We start from the raw sequence: 18,974 nt of genomic DNA on the forward strand, positions 1-18,974 counted from the left end.
TTAACTTTGCTTATATCATCAAAGGATAGGGTGCGCTTCAGTGGAGGAAGTGGGGGGGAGAAGGGTGGGGCTGTAAGCTCAGTTCTGTGAATAATGTATTAATAATCATTCATTTTTTAACTGGCTGCCAGGATGGGGGGGGGGGGGGGGTAGGAATGTGGGGCATGTCGCGATGTGGTCATATGAGTGTGTTTTTTAACTTGATTTTCAGGTCACCTTTATGCTCTGTAAAATGATTATGTCACTGTCTCTCTCTCCCCCTCTCTCTCTCTGGCAGACTGTCGCGGGCCTTTTTTTCTCTTCTTCTTCGTCTTCTTCCTTTTTTTTTGTTACTAGTTTCCCTGTCCTCATTTTCCGTTTCCTCTGCCAAAGTGTCTTCCGACTGAGCTCAATCAAAAGTGTGCCAGCGCATAACTTCAGACTTCTTCACCTCTATTGTATGTCGAGTTCAGGATTCATTCCACACACACACACACACACACACACACACACACACACACACACACACACACACACACACACACACACACACACACACACACACACACACACACACACACACACACACACACACACACACACACACACACACACACACACACACACACACACAGATCATAATGTCCATCTCCAGCTCTTGTGACCGAGAAGGACAAATTAGTAACATATATTGAGACTATGAGACTTTTTATTCATAACCCTTGTCTCATGTCATCATGTCATCCCATATAATAGAAAGCTGAACCAATAACTTCACAATGCCACAATTCCACAATGGCTTCATTATGTAACAAAACAGGATCTGCAGTATGTCTAAACAAAGGACGTCCTTGCTTTAAGGCTTGTCTGTTTCCCTGTTTCAAAGAGCCTCTGTTCTTTCATGGTTGCAGGCGTATATGGAAGAAGCAATATTAACCCATCCCTTCATTAAATGCAACAATACAGCTTGTCTTTACCCTGATGTGCTGGGAACCTTCAGCGGAGACCGAGAGTTGTAAACATGTGTTTGCCCGTTGCTAGTTGCCCTCCGAAGGGAGTTGGGCCCGTAAACGGTACAGGTCAATATTTGCTGAACAGTCCTACCTGCGTATCCCCCAATGGCATCGATAGACTTTGTCACTCAGACAAGGTTCAAAGGTTGTGTGTGGGTAGTGTCTGTCAGTGAGGGGTTTAAGGAGGCAAAACATTTAGCATCCATCGTTTAACAGTTAGTGGAAGGGAAAATGTATTATTTCTTAAAAAGGTAAGGGTCTAGTTGGTTGTTGATATATTTTGTGTGTGTGTGTGTGTGTGTGTGTGTGTGTGTGTGTGTGTGTGTGTGTGTGTGTGTGTGTGTGTGTGTGTGTGTGTGTGTGTGTGTGCGCTGGCATTCTGACAACGACAGGAATATTAGTATCTATTTTTTCTGACACACACTGATATGTATTTTGCCACAGTACTGGGCCTCACTCTGGTAGGTGATGACAGAATGTCCCCGGGGCGGTTGAACTGAACCGATACTTCAGTGCATGCAAGAATCCTCCCTGAGATTGCGCTGTAAAACTAATTAAAACCAAACACTGAGGCTCGAGAACAGGGGCCTCAACGACAGTTCAGAGTCTAGACACATCAATGGAGCACTGCCTCGCTTTTGGTTCATTCAAAAAAGTCAGAGCGCAACAACAAACAACAAACAAACCAACCAGATTCTAATTATTTTCAAAGGTATACATCTTTCACAGAACGAAGGCCACCACGGGCCACGTGAGAAACAACATTCACAATGGTAGCGCTGGCTGCAACACGGTGTAATTACTTCATCTCCAGCGCGCTGCAATGCGTAGGATGCTGACAGGGAGGAATGCGTGCACTTGTATGTATACTTTATGAGCACATGCTCAGTGGGATGGACCCCGGCTCTCCCTTCCCTAAGTAGTAGTTGAACACTGCATAAAATCTCGTCACTAACAGGATTTATTTTTGACAGTTTGAAATGAAGACGAAGACGAAGTTTCGGGCATTGGTTGTCGTTGTTTTTTTTCAATGCAGGCAACTGTAGTGCTGGCCCTCGCAACTATTGGTGGTTCATTCTTTGGACGTTAGTCAGTGGACAACAGAGTCCAACACAAACAGCTACCCGGGGAGTCAGTCTGCTAGGCCAATACTGAGCAAGACTAACAGTCCACAATAGCCTTTCCCTTTTTTCTTTTTTTAATTGCTTGTTTTGTTTTTTCAGCCCAAAGTATCTTATTCTGAAATGGACCAATCATTAACAAATCAGCCGCTTCTAAATTCTTGGAATGGAAAAGCCTTTCTTAGTCCCCCTCTCTATACGGACTCAAAGATGGTCCAATATTCCAGTTTCCTGTGCCATACATTTGTGTCTATTTGTCAAATCAGTAAGCGACATAGCCTATTAGAAAGATGGTTTGCTGGGGAGTGTTAATTTGGCAATTAAAAATGAGCTCATGGAAAGATTCCCCTGGATTAATTGTCGTCCAGGCAGAGGAGCAGTATCCCAGTAGACATCCACAGCCGTTTAGCACGTGAACCTCACACCTCTCCACCTGTTGCCTCTAGCTCATAACAATGGCCTGCTCTCCACACCTTACAATACTTTCCCACTGTCCCTCTGAGCCCTGCAAAGCTATGTAGAAGGGTGCACTAACTTTACTTTCTATAAAAATAAAAATATGACTCATATAGTCAAGATATGCATCATTTGAAAATGATTATTTGTATCATATAAAAATGAAAGGATACTATACTTTCAAAGTGTGTAAATGCAATGGCATAATGCAACATTACTACATCGGTCACAATATTGCTTTAAATACCATTTAAGACGTTTTAAACAAGTAACCGACTCAGCAATAAGGGACAGGCCCACATTCCACTATTTGGGGGCATTACTGAGCTATTGTTTATTGTAAAGGTAAACATGTTTTAATCTGTGTTTGTAGTCAGAGAGACATTGTGTGATTAAAATCACAATATCAGTTGTGTATTTGACCGCAGGCCAGTGAAGGAATGCTAGCGAAGATAGGACAAACGGGGGGCGGGTGTTTGGTGCTTATCCAGAGTCATTGTGCAGCGATCTTTACAAGCTGAGGGCAGCAGAGAACAGACCTGACCTGAACATATTGGCCTAACTTTAACCAGAGGTATTTTGCATTAATCCACAAAACATGGACAGTGTTCATTTTGGCACATGGGAGTTCAGAGATCCAGATAATAAACTACATTGCGTGACAACGCACATATATTTAATTAAGATGCCTGAGGAATCTGCCTAAACATTTTATTCAAAACCTTGCCTTTAATCATTTATTTTGGACAGTGTACTTGGAAACTGACAACCATGTAGCATTAACACATAAAGTATGGTACACCTTATCTGCAATTAAAAACATGTTTGGGTGAAGAGAAGGAAGATTTATAGTTAATGTAGCGGTTTTCTTTTGATTTATCTGCAAAAAGAGCCCACTCCAACGAAAACGTTAGCACATTTTATTACAAAACGAAGACATCAGTCTGGAATCTGGTGCCAACCATATCTTGTAAATGATCACAAACGTGAGAGTTGGCAGTGACATCTGGGCCATGAAACACTCACCTCCACCACATAGAAGCAGCAACACCATGCTCTCCATCCACAGCCTTTATTGTCTTTACACGTGAACATCCCCGAGCCTCCGTGACCCACCTGACCATAGTTTTTAGAGACTATAAATATATATATAAAAAAAAATAAGTGTAAGACTTATAATCGAGAAAAATAGAAAAAGAAGCATTTACAAACACGTTAGGTAGCCTATTAGATTGATGAGGGCAGTCGCTTTTGCTTGTATTCAGAAAATAACTTCAGATTTCCAACAGTGATTCTTATCTTTAATGGGACTCTTAATAATGGGAAATTTTACGAAAAAGAAAAAAAAAGCACAAGGAAATAAAATGCTCTTGCTAACAATGTTGCCAAATAAAATACAATTAGGAAAGCCGGTTTGATGACAACGGCTAGAAAAACGCCACATCACAGTACGCCAAGGGGGAAAGCAACTTAAAACGTCTGCATAAATACGCATGGCCACCGCCAGATAATACCAAACTTTAGTAGCAGTGTCTTCCAAACTTTAGAAATAAGTTGCTGCCATGTTACGGTCAAAATTATTCTCAGAATATAACGGCACTCTGTCTAGTATGCCAATGCAAGACAAGACAAGTTGAGAGCCAAGGCTTCCCAGCACCTTGTAAGATCTCACTTTCTGCCACCCCGCCAGGGAAGCCAGGTGCTGCACTTGGTTAGCCGGTAGATCTCAGAACAATGTGCTACAGCGCCACCTTGTGTACCAACATGTGTACCAACATGTGACCAGAGCAGTATCCAAAGTATTGGCTTTTCATTATTCCATTTGAGTAGTTTGTAGATCACAGTTACAACTGTCACAGAAATCCCACCGGGAGATGTAGTTGTGACAAAGGAAAGTCAAATGCACCAGTTGCTTGGCAATCTTGTATAAAAGGGATAAGACGAACAGATCACGTATATTAGTTATACAAAAGCCAGGAGGAAAAAACTTTACCAGTTTAAAATGGCTGTCCGTTTCTAAATGCATATATTTTTGTAATTCGGATAAAGAATTTGGTTTCACAAAAGGTTTGCATATTTGGTATACCTTTTACGAAGGAATTGTTCAGTTTGTAGTGGTACCAATTCCTCTATATCAGGCCAGTCAAAAGAATACGAATTAGGTTAAGCCTGAACAGTTTAAAAGCTTTCTGAAGTCCTGCCCCCCTTACACTAACTTTACAACACCATCCCTGGCCTGTGTCAACCAGAAGGTGCATGTCTGAAAAAGTCGTATATAAATATGACTATCTGCAGTCATTAGTATGTACACACGATTTGGGATGTTGGAAACGGTTCAACAAAGACGCAAAACTTTAGGGTGAGCTCCCCCATGCACTGAATGCAGTTAGCAGAAGTGAATTAAAAAAACCTAAACTAAAGTGGCCGTACAGACCTCAAAGTCTCAAATAAAGTACTATTAATCACTAAGAACAGGCTTTGAAGAAAGAATGGGGAGGAACGCAACGCTGAAAAGATGACTCCTGATGGTGGATGTGGCTGGACTGTGTGTTTGGCCTGAGGAAAGAGAGGAGACATTGATAGACTAGACAGGGTGTGTTAACACAGATAGCAAATACAAATCAGAGGGTCACTGTTCACAAGTATCGTATCTGCTTCTACCTCGGGGGGGGGGGGGATCATTTACCAACCTATAGTTGGGCCAAATTACACTTGGTAGCAAAAAAACATGCTCTGAGGTCAGAATTTCGAAAATGTCATGTGTTTTTAAGAGCTTGTGAGTCATTCTCATCACCTGAAATGATTATTTATTTTGGTTTCGAAAAGAAAAAAAAGAAAAAAAAAAATCACTAAAATTAAACATGTTACAAATATAAATCAGTTTTAGATATTTTTTTCTTCTTCTTCGAATGTTTGCTTTTCAAAATACAAAAAAACAAACAAAATAAAAACATTTCCCCAGACAAAGACTTGAGTCCTGTTTGTCTAGCTGTGGGAGGAGGAGGAGGAGTAGGAGGTCGGAGGTTCTCGAGTATTTTGTCATACCTGATGCAGAAATTAAAGTACAAAAAAAAAACAAAAAAACAAAAACAAAGAAGCACCGTGGTCTTCATCGTTGTTTCTGCCTCTTGGAATGCCGCTGGCTGGACTGCTCCTCGTCACTGCTCCTTCTCCCTCGCTCCCCCCGCCGCCGAGTTCTCCGCGCCTCCCGCTCGCTATCGCTCTCCTGTTCCTTGTAATCCCGCTTGGACGAGGTGGCCGCCGAGCGCTTGCTCCTTCTCCGGCTGCTCCCCTCCTCTTCGTCGCTCCCGCTCTCCTCCTCCTCGGGGTCACTGGCGTCGCCCTTCGTCTTCGGCTTGGCCTTCCTCCCCTGCGCCGACGTGTCTCTCCTGGACCGGGTCGACTTGCCGTTCTGCGCCTTCTTCGAACCCTTCCGCTTTTTCTCCTCCACTGCCTCGTCAATCTTGTCCTCTTCCTCCTCCTCCTCCTCTTCCTCCGAGCTGGCGGGCACCCGGCTGACGCGTTTGCGCGAGCGGCGCCGCAGGTAGCTGAGGCCGGGCAGCAGCTTGTGGAGCAGCTCGGTGAAGCTCTGCTCCGTCTTGGCCATGCAGGCCAGCACGGGGCTGCTGTTCTGGTTGTACTCCTCCGCGTTGGAGAACACCAGCTTCAGGTCCTCCAGGAAGTCCTGGGCGTGGCGGTACGAGCCCTGGGAGAACTTGCCCAGCATGGTCTGGAAGTCCATGGGCGTGGAGATGACCTCCAGGTAGTCCTCTGCCTCTTCCAGCGATACAGGCTCCCTGGGGGGGGGGGGTGGGTGTTAGGAACAGTGCGCGTTAACGAAACCGGCTCAACAAGGTTCTCTGTCCACTAGTGTAATGTTTTGAGCAGCGCTTTCTCTGCTGTTGATTAGAAGTTGGTAGCTGGCTACTGTATCCAGTTAAGAATTTCGTATATAAAAAAAAATATATATTTTTTTTTTTATAAAAAAAAATAAATATATTTTTTTTATAAAAAAAATAATGGACCATCAAATATACCTCAAAAGTCCACAGCGAGATTAATAACACCATATTTTCTGTGTTTACCTGAAGGGCCAGCTGTGGCGGAACTTGATCAGTTTCTGCAGGATCTCCTCACAGCGCTCAAGTTCCTGTGTCTGCCTGCGTACTCCGGACTTGGAGTTCAGACGCACCTGCACACACACACAGACAAACGCACACACAAGCACAAACAGGATGAGCTACTGATTCACACTGTATGAATACTACAGAAAGTAGATTAGGGCTGGGTGATTTGGCCTAAGAATATAATATGGAACCTTTTTAAAGAAAGACAATTTTCCCAATTTTGCAGTTCAACCATTTCACTAACCGTGGGAAAGTAAAAATGCTAATTAAAACAATTAAAATGACCCAAATCCTATACTAGTCATATCTTTGACAATTGCAGATGGACTGAGGAGCAAAATAATTTATTTTGCTTAAATGTTGAAAATCCAATTGTAAACCAATAAGGGTTCAGGTGTAGGCTGTGGGAACAGAAATGTAGGGTAGATGCGTTTTGGTTTTTAAAACCGATTTTCAATAGTGGCATTTCAGGTATGCTCATTGAATCTTGAGAATACGTACATATATTTTAGAAGTGGTTCCGGATGACCCTTGTCACAGAAAATACTGCAACTAAATAACATAGTCAATCTGAAGCAGACTCTCCAATTAGGTTATGCTTGTTTCTTACCAGTTCATCGATGTCTGCTGGGAAGTTGGGGCCAGACTTCGACTTGGTACCCCGTCCACTGGGGGGCGACTGCTTCTTCGACTTGCTCTTGGATGTCTTCGCGACCTTCGAGGATTGTTTTATCTTCTTCCTTGGTCTCACTGTAAAATAAGACGGGTTCGGTTATGAAAGGCTTTACCGTTTCAATGGTGTTATGCATTATCAAACTCTAATATGACATTTTTATGTGATGCTTATTTTGTTGGAACATTTTAAGAATTTAGATAAGAATGTTTGACCAATTTAGCATTGGACAAATGCAAACGTCTGCATGTGTGAATGAAGTTGGGGTCCACTGAGTGAGTTCTATGGATGGGCATCGACAATTGAACTGTCTATTCGATTCTCTTTCTCCCCCATTGTCTTGGTAGAGACAAGCTGGGGGTGGGGGGGGGGGGGCGACGACGACTATGGGATGGTTGAAGGAGCAGGAGACAACCATGTCAGGGAGCTTTAACCTCAGCCCTCCGGACACAATGGTGCCTCACGACCATGACCGGGGGGTCTGAACCAACACAGGAACGACCTGCCACATACTCTCAGTCAAGCCAGGCTGAAGGCCTGGGACATCAAAGCATGGCATTGGCCTGAGCAATTCCGCACACCACTGAGTCAGGGGAGGACTGGGGGAGATGGGGGCAGTGGACTAATTCTTCTCCATTGCATTCCTGCCAATCCAAAATCAACCGCAGCATTTCCCTCACTGGAATCTCTTTAGCTTCACCCGTTGGTGCTCAACAAAAAAGGTTTATACGATACCACACAAGCTCCAGTCTGAGACGGTTGGACCATGGATTGTTAATGTTCTTTAATTAGAACCGTAGCTCTCATATCGGAAAAATCTGTCTAAAAAGACGATATGTGCGTGCATGTCCAAACACACATTTTCCGATGTGTTTAAAGAGCTTTGCAAATCATGAGGGTTGCACATTAATGGAACCGGCTTGTGCAAAACATGTGCTTTCTGACTTTAATAGGCTCACAACACGGGGATCCTTCTCTAATAAAACAGAAAGACAGTGTTTCTCACGGATACTCACAGCTGTGGCCAATGGCCTTGTAGTCCTTATCGTCTTCATCGTCCTCGTCTTCCTCCTCAGAGTCTTCATCTTCTTCTTCCTCTTCTTCATCCTCCTCCTCATCAGTGTCTTCGTTATAATTCCTGTCCCACAGAGAGTAGGATTACAAAAAAAGATTTGCAGTATTACAGCAAGGAAGGGATCAAAAGAGCAAAACCGACACCAAACTAAAAACCTGAATTACCGATGCCCATGAGGCCTAGTAGGACAGCAAAGTATGCAAGAACTTACAAAATAGCATTACACAGCGTAAATTAACATGACGCATGACGTCCCCACTAATGAGATGGCCCCTCACTATCTAACCGGGACCCAGCAGGGGAGGGCACTGGGAGGGAGATGGTGGGGTTTACCTTCCTCTGGAACAGCGGCGGGCCACCAGGGGCTGGCAGGCCGGGCACAGCCACTCGCCAGCGGGGATGCGGTACAGCGCCGGGCGCAGGCAGAACAGGTGGAAGGCCTTGTTGCACTCGTCGCACAGGATGAGCTTCTCGTCGTCTCCTGCAAGACGTCAGGGGGTGTGGGGTGAGACGGCGGGACAGAGAGAAACCACCTTTTCCTACAGCTACGCTCACTGAAGCGGTGGCGAGTCACCATGAACATTGCCGCATTTTATAGCTATATCTATAGCTGCACTTAATACAATTGCTTTAGAGAGTCAATTGAATACATATTGCGACGATGGAAAGGGAAAGTAAAACTATTCACAAACTGTCACTTAACCTGTCGCCTGCAAACTGTTACTACGATGACACGGGTCGTGCATGGTCAGTCAACAAACACAGATGTAACATCTAGGTTCCCGAGTTTGAAAGTTCGCTAGAACCTCTGCAGTGCCAAGTGCCTGTGTGCCCTAGAGAAGAGAGCCCCCGTGTTTGATACTTGTGCGTTTACACCTGTTCACCTGGGGGCCTGGAGGCCTGCATGTAGACCTGCCTGACACTACTAGTCTGCCCTGCACTGCGCAGTCTGCCACGCTGTCTGGGGCTCAACTCCCCCAGCAGGAGGACAGCGTGGCGCTGTGGGAGCGCTAGACGGAGAGCAGAAAGCAACCAGTCAGCAGGATGTAACACGTCTGGCTCCTTTTAAGCGCAGTCACGAGGCCCCTGAGTCTATTGGGACGAAAAATGAATGGGGCAAAGTAAGCTTGCTTGGGTTGCTTTTTCAGAGAAGAACCTGCTTCGAGGAACGGCGTTCCGCTGACACCTACTGCTACTGGAGGAACGGCGTTCCGCTGACACCTACTGGTAGGAACTAGTGTAGCATTCATTGAATAAAGTCCGGCTGATCATGCAAAAGTTTAAATGTGTACACAGTACAGGTTCATCTACCTAATGATTAGACCAAAACAAAATGTAACTATCCACTAGTAAAAGCTTTACATTTTGTAGCAGCATAGAGGACGCGTCAGCCAGCGGTCGCCTACCTTTCCGGCGGCAGACTTTGCAGCGGGCGTTCTCGGCGGACATGTCCCACTTGATGCAGGCGTCCAGCATGCCGAGCAGGACGTGCATGCGGGAGAAGGTCTGAGCCTCGCGGATGGTGGTCTTCCACTTCTCTACAGCGGTAGCAACCTGCGGAGACACGGGTGGGTCTTGGTTAATTACACCGGTGGGACTTTTAAACAAGACCCATTGCTCCTCTTGACTATATAATGCAAAAGACACCTCCATGAGGAGGTGTCTTTTGCATTATATAGTCAAGAGGAGCAGTGGCCTCTAATATGACTCCTCCAATAGGTCTGAGCACTTAAAGAGCATGTTGATACATATCAACGTGACACAGCGGGATCAACGTCTTTCCAGCGGCCAAAACAGTGAACCGAACGGGTGTCCAAGAGAATTAATTCCGTTCTTTCCGACATGATTCATAACTCTGACGTTAGTTTTGGCACTTGTTTTTTTTTTTTTTTTTTACACCGGCCGTTTCCCCCCGGATCGTCTTAACGACTCCCCGCTATGGCTGCGGTCCAACCCTAGGGAGCTCCTTCCTCACCCTGGCCTCCTCCGCCAGCTTCTTCTCCTCGTCCACCTCCTCCGCCTTGCTGCTGCTAGCGCCGCCGCTCTCCTCGCCAGCCTGCTTCTTCTTCTTCTTCTGCTTGGGCGCCATGAAGCCCTGCAGGAACTTCTTGATCACACACGCCTGGATGGTGATGATGCACTCGCCAAAGTCCTTCAGGCTCTCCATCTTGGACACCTGTGTGGACACGAAGGTAGGGATGAGCTCACAGGAGTATGACGGGGAAGTACCGCCAAAATAACAAACAATACAAATGGAGAAACAATTAATTCCCTTGTGTAATCGGCATAATTTCAGCTACCCATTTCCTTATAGTCGATGGTCACAATCGATCAACGTCATATAGCCAGAGAGACGCCCTCACCTCATCCTCAATGTCTGTGTTGTCTTCCAGGTATCCCAGTCCTCCTTTCTGGAGCCTGGAGGCAACCTCCAGGATGTCGCTGCGCAGGTACTTGAGCAGCTCCTGGTGGCCGTGGCAGGTCCTGAGGCCCGGCTTTACCTTCCGGCTCAGATGGATGGAGTGGAGGATGTCCTGGTATCTGTGGATGGGCAAAACATCCCCGTCAACATCACTCAAACTCCAAAAAATAAACCAGGTACTAGCGTATGCACCTCCTTCCGTATATACGGCGAATACGTTCACCTGTTCTGTATCTTGGCCTTCAGCTCGCTCTCTCTGACCCCCTGAGGATGCAGACTCTCGACCAGCTCCTCCAGATCTGCTGCAGTTTCACACACAAACCTGCACACCGTCCACAAAAAAAAACCCTGTTGAGCTAGAGCCATAAAGTTGTGACGGATACATATACTGTATCCTAACCCAAGCTCAAAACTCGGACCTGGAGTGTGGCGGACAGCATGCCCTTACCAGAGGTTTTGTCCCTGCTTGGGCACCGTGGTCTGTGTACGGACGTCGGCGGCCGGCCCCGTCTGAGCAGTTTCACTCATACCCCCGTCTGTGCTGCCGTCGTCGTCGTCCTTCTCCCCTCCTGGAACACAGATCACCATCGAACATCAAACAACCCACACTGCAGGAACCAATAGGTCGGTAACTAAAACGGGCAGGTCAGCGGTAGCCGTAGTGTGCGGACGGTAACACTGTCGGACTGAGGGACACAATGCTCACCATCGTCTTCCTCTTCTTCCTCCTGCTCAGAGTGCTTCTCTTCGACGGGGAGGGTGCAGCTGTAGTCGATGCTCTCATGGACCCAGCCCTTCTCGATGTAAAGTCCGGGGATCACGTCACAGAACAGCCAATACCTGACAAAGAAGAGAGGGACAGCTTTTAGCAACATTCTTGTGTACTTACATTAATATTTATATTGTACTTTGTTCAAATAAAAATTGAAATTAATTAATATTTTTAAAAAAAATGAATCCAAAAAAATCTGGTGAAACTCGAGTTTTTGCAATTAGCCAAAATGACACGGCAATTATCTAGATAGGGCCAAATACAAATGGCAATGGCCAGTGTTATAACTGGCTAGTCCACCAGAGACGGCACTGTTTCTGTAGTTCCCTGTTATTGCTGACGAAGACAGAGATCCTGCCAAACCGCATTGCCAGTACTATGCGGATGCTACGCTGCGTTGCCGGTTGCTCCTGACCTGTTGTGGTTCCTGTCCGTGCCGAGCGGCGACCTGCGCAGCACCAGCTTGGCCTTGCCGATCCCGTCCTGGAAGGCCCTCTCAGCGCTAGCCTTTTGTTTACGGTTGCGCTCCTCCTCCGCCTCCTTCTCCATGCGTTCTGCAAATCAAGTTTTTACATGACAACGCATTGAGAGTTTACAATCACACGGGCACCAACACGAAAAACAAGCTAAATGAGTACATAAACGATGCGTACCATCCCTCCGACGACAAGGAGGACCACAAATGAGGGAGACCCCGGCTCACCTTTGTTCAGCCGGTCGTGCTCCTCTTTGTCCTTCTTGGCCTGCAGTGCCATCAGCCTCCTGCTCTTCACGGAGCTGATCATGTCCTCCGCGTCGGGCTCCGCCTCCGCCTTCACCTCCTTCTTGGCGCTCCCTTCCTTCTTCTTTTCTGTCTTATCAGCTTTGGGCGTGCCTCCTTCCTCTTTCACTGTGGATCCCACAAACAAGACCAGGCTGAAGCCTCGTGTGCTGCCGTGCGAGTGAGCATTACAAAGCTCTAAATCATTTTGGACGAGTCCAGGTACAACACAAACACTATTTCAACATCGCATAAAAAATGTTTTTAAACAAGTGTTTAAAAACTGACCTTTTTCCTCCAGCTCCTTGCGGCGCATCTTCTCGGCCTTCTTGCGGTCGTTGACCTCCTTCAGCGTGGCCAGGCGTTCCTTCCAGAGCTCGGCCGAGCGCTGCTGAATGGCGTCCACGTGGTCCTCCACCGAGTACGTCATGAGGATGCGGTGGCACAGGGCCACCAGGAGGCTCACCTTCTCCTGGGGGTTCAGCTCAAACACCTCCGCCGTCTCCAGCCTCTCCAGGAACTCGCTGGTCACCACGTCGTCGAAGCCGCCCAGCACGCCCCAGTCTTCCGAGCCCTGGACGCTCTCCTCGCCGTGGGCGTCGAAGGGCCGCAGGCACAGCCGCACCAGCTCCGACACCGAGTGCATGGTGAGCGGGATCTCCGACAGGGGGATGTCCAGCTCGCTGTACCCCTCGGCCAGCTCGTCCTGCAGCAGCGTCTGCAGCAGCACCACAAGCACGCGGTTCAAGTAGAGGAAGCCGGCGTCTTCCCCGGCCAGGGCGTCCATAAGGGCGCCGGCCGTGATGGGGTACTGGTCCTCCGGCATCAGCAGCCCGGCGTAGCAGTTGAGGAAGTCGACCACCATGGCCACGTCTCCGAACAGGGCGTTGGGCAGCCCCTCGGGCATGTCCACCAGCCGGAACGCCGGGAGGTTCTTGCCGCCGTCGATCTCCTGGTCCTCGTAGCGACGGGACTGCTCACGGCGCACCAGCATCTCCTTCTCGCGGCGCTCTTTTGCCTTCTCCCGCAGCTTCTCCTTGATCTCCTCGCGCCTCTTCTTCAGCTCCTCCTGCTTCTCCTCCTCGCTCATGGCCGCCCAGCGCCTCTTTTGCTCGAGCAGCTCCCAGCGCTTCTGCACCAGGTCCCGGAGCTCCTCCGGCAGCCTGCCCCGGTCGTCCGCCGACAGGGTTTTGGCGGCCTTGGAGATGAGGGTGGACATGGCGTTCCTCTTGTCCTCCTTGCCCTTGTTCTCCTTGTAATAGCGAAGGAGGTGGAGGGCCATGGGGGGCAGAGGCTTGCCCAGTTTGGGTGTCATACCCGTGTTGCGGACCCTCTTCTTGGGGCTCCCCGTGGGGGGGCTCTTGGCCAGATGGAGGAGGGTCATCTGCTTCATCTTGGGGGTCTTGGGACCAGATTTTCCGTCCTTTTTGAGACCGTTGAGCTTCTTATCGCCGGTCTTTCCTGCTTTCTTGTCAATCGTTTTTTTACTTGATTTTGGTGTGGAGGGGGTTTTGCCATCTCCTTTCTTAGGCGTTCCAGAGTTTTTCACTTTAAGCGGGGAGCCGTTCATCTTCTAAAATAGACAATGGACAGGACTTTTATTTTGGACTCCAAACCCATAAGTAACAACTAATAGCTCCCATGAACTAAACATAGAATTACAATGTGGACCGACTTACCTGCATGTGTCCCCAGATAGTTGGACTAAGGGGCATGGTGAGGGAGGCTTTCTTCTTCTTTTTCTTCTTCTCCTCCTCTCCCTTCTCATTTCCTGACTCCTCACTCTGGGTGTCTAAGGTCTTCAGCTTTTTACTAGCTTTAGCCTCAGGAGACGAGAGACTCTTCCGCTTAGTGGACGGATTTTCAGCCAAAAACTAAAAAACAAATGAAAAAGTGGACACAACATATATAAAAAAAATAAATAAAAAAATAATAATAATAATCACACAAATCTAAATGATCAAACATACAGACAAGCAAAGTATGTTACCTTTTGTGGATCGAGGAGGAAGTCACTGAATTTGCTGGGGAGGTTGAATTTTTTGACCAGTTCATCCTCTACCACCCAGGGGGCGCTTTCACCCATGCCCAGCCTGAGAGCGTAGTGCCTGATGAAGTAACGCATGATCTCCTTGGTCGGCGGACGCTCTGATCTGAACAGACTTTCTACCGGAACACTGCTGATCACCTGGGAGCGGAACCAGATCAGTGGAAATCAATGACAAGATCAGCACAGACTTGAATACATAAGTACCTAAATCGACATATTCTAGGATTATATTTATTCAATGTGATTGTGTCAAAGAGAGGAAAACAAAAAAATATTTATTACAATATTAAAAAACATATTAAAAGATATGTAAAGTAGTTTTTTTTTTATAACTACACCTAATGGGACATGAAGATTTGTCCAACAATCTGACAATAGACTGTTGATTTGCCTTGGTCATAAAGTGACCAGGCAGGAACATAATCAGGGACAAAAGAACAAAAAGGACATAGTTGTGCAGTAAGGGTTTTCGGACACATAATGTCCCTAAAACCAGCTTGACAAATGACACCAAAATTAAAGCAAAGCAAAGGAAACATACCTTATCTTCAGTGATGAGTTTGACGTCATACTTGAGAGGAAGGAATTTGGGCATCACCCATCTCTTCTTCTCTTCTTTCATAGCAGTGGTGGACTTCCTAGGCGAGCGTCGCGCCCGGTCACCTGATAAGTAACAGGAAAAAATGCTGTTAATTGTATTCTCAGACCACCATGTGCAGACAGCTATGCTTTTGTACTTTATAGGATCAAACGTGAAGTCGTTCACTACTTATTTTTAGGGAAAGCGCTTTAATGAATATAACTTTAAACTAGGTCTGAACGATTCAGGGAAATAATCTACTTGCGATCATTTCAAGCAATAATGCGATTGCGATTTAGCATGTGATTTCTTTTTTAAGTTCCTTAGGTTATGTATTATTCACTAAACAAGCAATAAACCATTCTATAGTATCACCAACACAACATTTGAAGCAGTCAACATATAAACTACTCCTTCCTTTAGGCAAGGCCTATGTGTTGATATGATTTGATGCATGAATTGATGGAACAATTTTATTTAACTAATGAATTGTGAAAGGAAAATTAAAACAAATCTTACTGATCTCCAATCAGTAAGCAATTCCCACACCCCCCAATAAGAAAGTTACTTTTATTTTTTTCGCAGCCTTTGCGATTTGAAAATCGCGTTCTATTACATCGCAATGTTGGTTTGCATGGGATTTACCGTTCAGCTCTACTTGAAATGGTATAGAAGTTGTTGACTCACTGAGACTCTCTCGCCGGCTGTCCTCCTCCTGGGGGGAGGGCTCCTTCCTCTGGTTCTCCTGGCTGGCGTTCTCCTTGTCGCTGGAAGGAGAGTCACACGCTCCTTCTAGCTTCTTCTCTGTGGGCTCACCGTCCTGATTCTCTGGGGGATGGATCTTCACCACCAACACGCGCATACTCTTGTCTTTCCCCACCTGAGCAGCATGCAACCAATAGAACACACGTAAGACCAGGCACCTTACTTATTTATTGGGAAACTGCAGTTTACCATTGATCTATTATATAAAAAAGGCGTTGAATTAGATCATTGACAAACAAAAACAGACGCATGTCTTATCTACTGGCCAATTATACTCACCAAGAAGTCACATTCTTCATCCACAGCGTACTTTGTGAGGATCTCCATCCAGGCCATTTCAACAAGCTTGTCCAGGGACACCGTGTTGTGGTGAACCATCTCCAACACTGGCTTCTCAAACCATTTGGGATATTCTTCCAGGAGCCTGCGCATATAGAATATGAGTGAATTTATAGTGAGCATGTACTGTGTTTTAACTTCTTCATTAAAATATATGATACGTTTATTTCTCGAACATACAATTGTTTGACAGTCAGGGATTTTAGTTTCAAATATTTTCCAAGAATACTGCTCTCCAAATATGTCTGGCTAAAATAAGCAATAAAATATATTTATATTGTCATTCACAACAACAACAACAATCGCATTACAATGCCGGCAATGGAGACTACATAGAATTACATAACCCGTGTGGACTGACCGATAGGGGGAGCACTATCTCTTCATGGATATAAATACACAGCTTATATACAACTCATGATCCTGCCAAGCTTGGCAGTAGGCTAATGGATATTCATGTCATCCCTGCTGGACACTGACATTGCCTTGTTCACCTCTTATCAAAGAAACGATAAAATGTAGATCTTGTCTCTGGTGTTGAATATGATCCAATCTGAACACGTTTGATAAATTATTTACCAACGGAGCAAGCATCTCCCCACTGCCGGTGATGGCATGAATAAGGGGAAAGTGTGCGCTCACGCACACACGCACACACTTACAGTTCGGTGACCTCCTGCTCTTCTTCCCATGCTTCGTTGTGAGTGAGTTGGCTGCTGCCAGTGCTCTTGCAGGTCCATATGCGCTCGTCATACCTCAGAAGACGGGCTTCATACTCTCTAGTTCAATTTTGTTAAGGAAATGGTATTAAGATGAATGCAGGGAGAAGGTGGTGCTTAGACTACCAAATTCCTCACTCACTGAAAATCTCACAGTAAAAGACTTGCCTCCTCCCACTGCACACTGATGTCACCAGCCCTCATTCATTATTAACAAATCAAGGACCAAGGACCAATGACGGATGAAGCAAGCACAGACAATGGCATTGCGCCCTGATTTAGACAATTATCAAAGCCCAAATATGGTGTCTGTATTTAACTAAATTAAGGTTGGCATTTTCCCACTATTACAAAAATGGGACAGTGACATTAAAAACGTAATGCTTCCACTCCTCGTGTATGTACGGAATTTAAGCCACACCTGGGTTGATGAGTCAGAAAGGTTATGTCACATTTTACTTTAGGTCAAAGACATTTGAAAGAAATCCATAGTAAACTGCATACTTACATAATAAATAAATAAATCAGTCTTATCTGTTTATAGTCTCACAAAGTGAAACTACTCACTGACGGTACAGAGAACCCAGTCAAGTTTGACGTCAACTTCTCGGAAATTGTAACGCATCAAGAAAAAGCGGTTGCCGGATAGAGAAAGCCAATTGATTAGCGGCGAGTTTCCATGTCTCGTTCACAATGGACATCGTAACAAACTCACTGTCGAATTTCATTTAATGTTGCTTGTTTTTGTTTATCGTCTACGGTGTTAACTTTACCGTACCAAACAACGGCTAACGATGACAAAAGGACACACGCTCAGGTTAAATGCGTTGATCCAAGTCACTGACAGGCCACACATCTCCCAGCAAACCCAAGTATCCAGCTCATTGAACTACACATTTACTCGCACGTCATGTACTTAACGTCTTCGTAATAGATCGACTTGTTTCCAGCGCCTAGCCGTGTGGCCTTTATATTAGCAGGCTGGCTACCCGAGCCTGTGAGCATACTGAACATGCGGACAAAACAATACATGATATAATGAGCACACCAACCTTCCTGTCTTCAAAGGGTACAGGAATTGCGCGTCTAATGATACAAATGTGTCTGGGTGAATGTTAAATCGGTCTGTTATCTAACCATTTAACATTGCATGCCAATGAATACATGTAGCAAGAGTGGACTTAAGACATCAGGCAAGGATACTCTTTGTTCCTGAAGGCCTCCTTGGTGTGTTCGATGATGTAGACCTCCTCGTCTGGGCCTGCTGGTTCAGCTAGCGGCTTAGCAAGCGGATAAGGTTTCCGACCCAAAAGCGGTGCCATCGTGAACGCCAGATGGCACGGATGCCTGTTGTAAACTTAAACAATCGTACAAAAAACTAGCCAAACAAAATAAAATGACACGGCCTGAACATGTATCCGAGTGCCGTAAGATGTCAATGCCCGACGTTAGCACGTTGCACGCTAGCACCGGCAGGCCCGGCACAGCACTAAACGCGTAGCAGCTAGCTGGCTAATAGGAGCAGGCTGGGTCTCTAGCTCACTGCAAAACAATAATACTGCACTTCTGGCGACGGCGCTCATCGCATCCTTCGTGTAGACAAGGGTCGCAACGGCTTCGTTGGTTTTGAAGAAAAGTCCACCGAAGACCCTGTGTGGTTTAAGTTGCTCGGTTTGTGTTTGGAAAAGTTTTAGTTCCTCAAGAAGACGAAGAAGGAACGCAAGCTTCACCCAAATTGGAACTCGCGGCAAAAACCAAAGCTCCCTCCAGGAGGTCTTGCGCGCTTTGCATCCACTCTTTCGAAATTATGCCGTAAACGATCGTAACCGGTTGTATTCCTCGTAGTATGTACTTCTTTAAGTCTGAATACTGATATGAAAAAAATCTTCATAAAGTTAATTTATCATTCAAGAGGTTAGGTGTTCGGCGAAATGGCGGGAGTTTCTAGTCCACCGGCACAATTCCGTGAAACATCACAACTCCGTTTCCCCGGCAGCAAGCAGCGTCGCACGCATTAAACCCGCCCCCTAGCTCCGTTGATTGGTTGTAAGCATCCCATGCCCTCATCCAATATGGTCATAAGCAATCACTCATAGTGATGGTGTATTGTCAACCTTGGACCG

The 18,974-nt window shown here is 46.1% G+C and overlaps 1 protein-coding gene across 2 annotated transcripts; it reads right to left on the reverse strand.

The window, feature by feature from the left end:
* Positions 1 to 3,475: 3,475 nt before the first annotated feature.
* baz1b (bromodomain adjacent to zinc finger domain, 1B) lies at positions 3,476 to 18,849 on the reverse strand. Of its 2 annotated transcripts, none has more exons than XM_060076491.1 (21): positions 18,055 to 18,849; positions 16,795 to 16,911; positions 16,073 to 16,217; positions 15,716 to 15,908; positions 14,990 to 15,111; positions 14,389 to 14,586; positions 14,078 to 14,272; positions 12,687 to 13,971; positions 12,342 to 12,527; positions 12,054 to 12,192; positions 11,573 to 11,706; positions 11,315 to 11,435; positions 11,090 to 11,188; positions 10,808 to 10,985; positions 10,420 to 10,620; positions 9,851 to 9,998; positions 8,778 to 8,925; positions 8,386 to 8,507; positions 7,307 to 7,446; positions 6,655 to 6,761; positions 3,476 to 6,366 (listed from the first exon to the last, which is right to left on the reverse strand). In XM_060076491.1, the coding sequence occupies exons 1-21, from the start codon at positions 18,171 to 18,173 to the stop codon at positions 5,679 to 5,681; spliced, it is 4,785 nt and encodes a 1,594-aa protein (XP_059932474.1). In that variant the 5' UTR covers positions 18,174 to 18,849; the 3' UTR covers positions 3,476 to 5,678. The 2 variants fall into 2 exon arrangements, with proteins under 2 accessions (XP_059932474.1, XP_059932475.1); XM_060076492.1 differs by lacking the exon at positions 18,055 to 18,849 and adding an exon at positions 17,904 to 18,034.
* Positions 18,850 to 18,974: the final 125 nt, after the last annotated feature.

Source organism: Gadus macrocephalus, chromosome 16 (assembly GCF_031168955.1).
Source record: "Gadus macrocephalus chromosome 16, ASM3116895v1".
NCBI classification, from domain to species: Eukaryota; Metazoa; Chordata; class Actinopteri; order Gadiformes; family Gadidae; genus Gadus; species Gadus macrocephalus.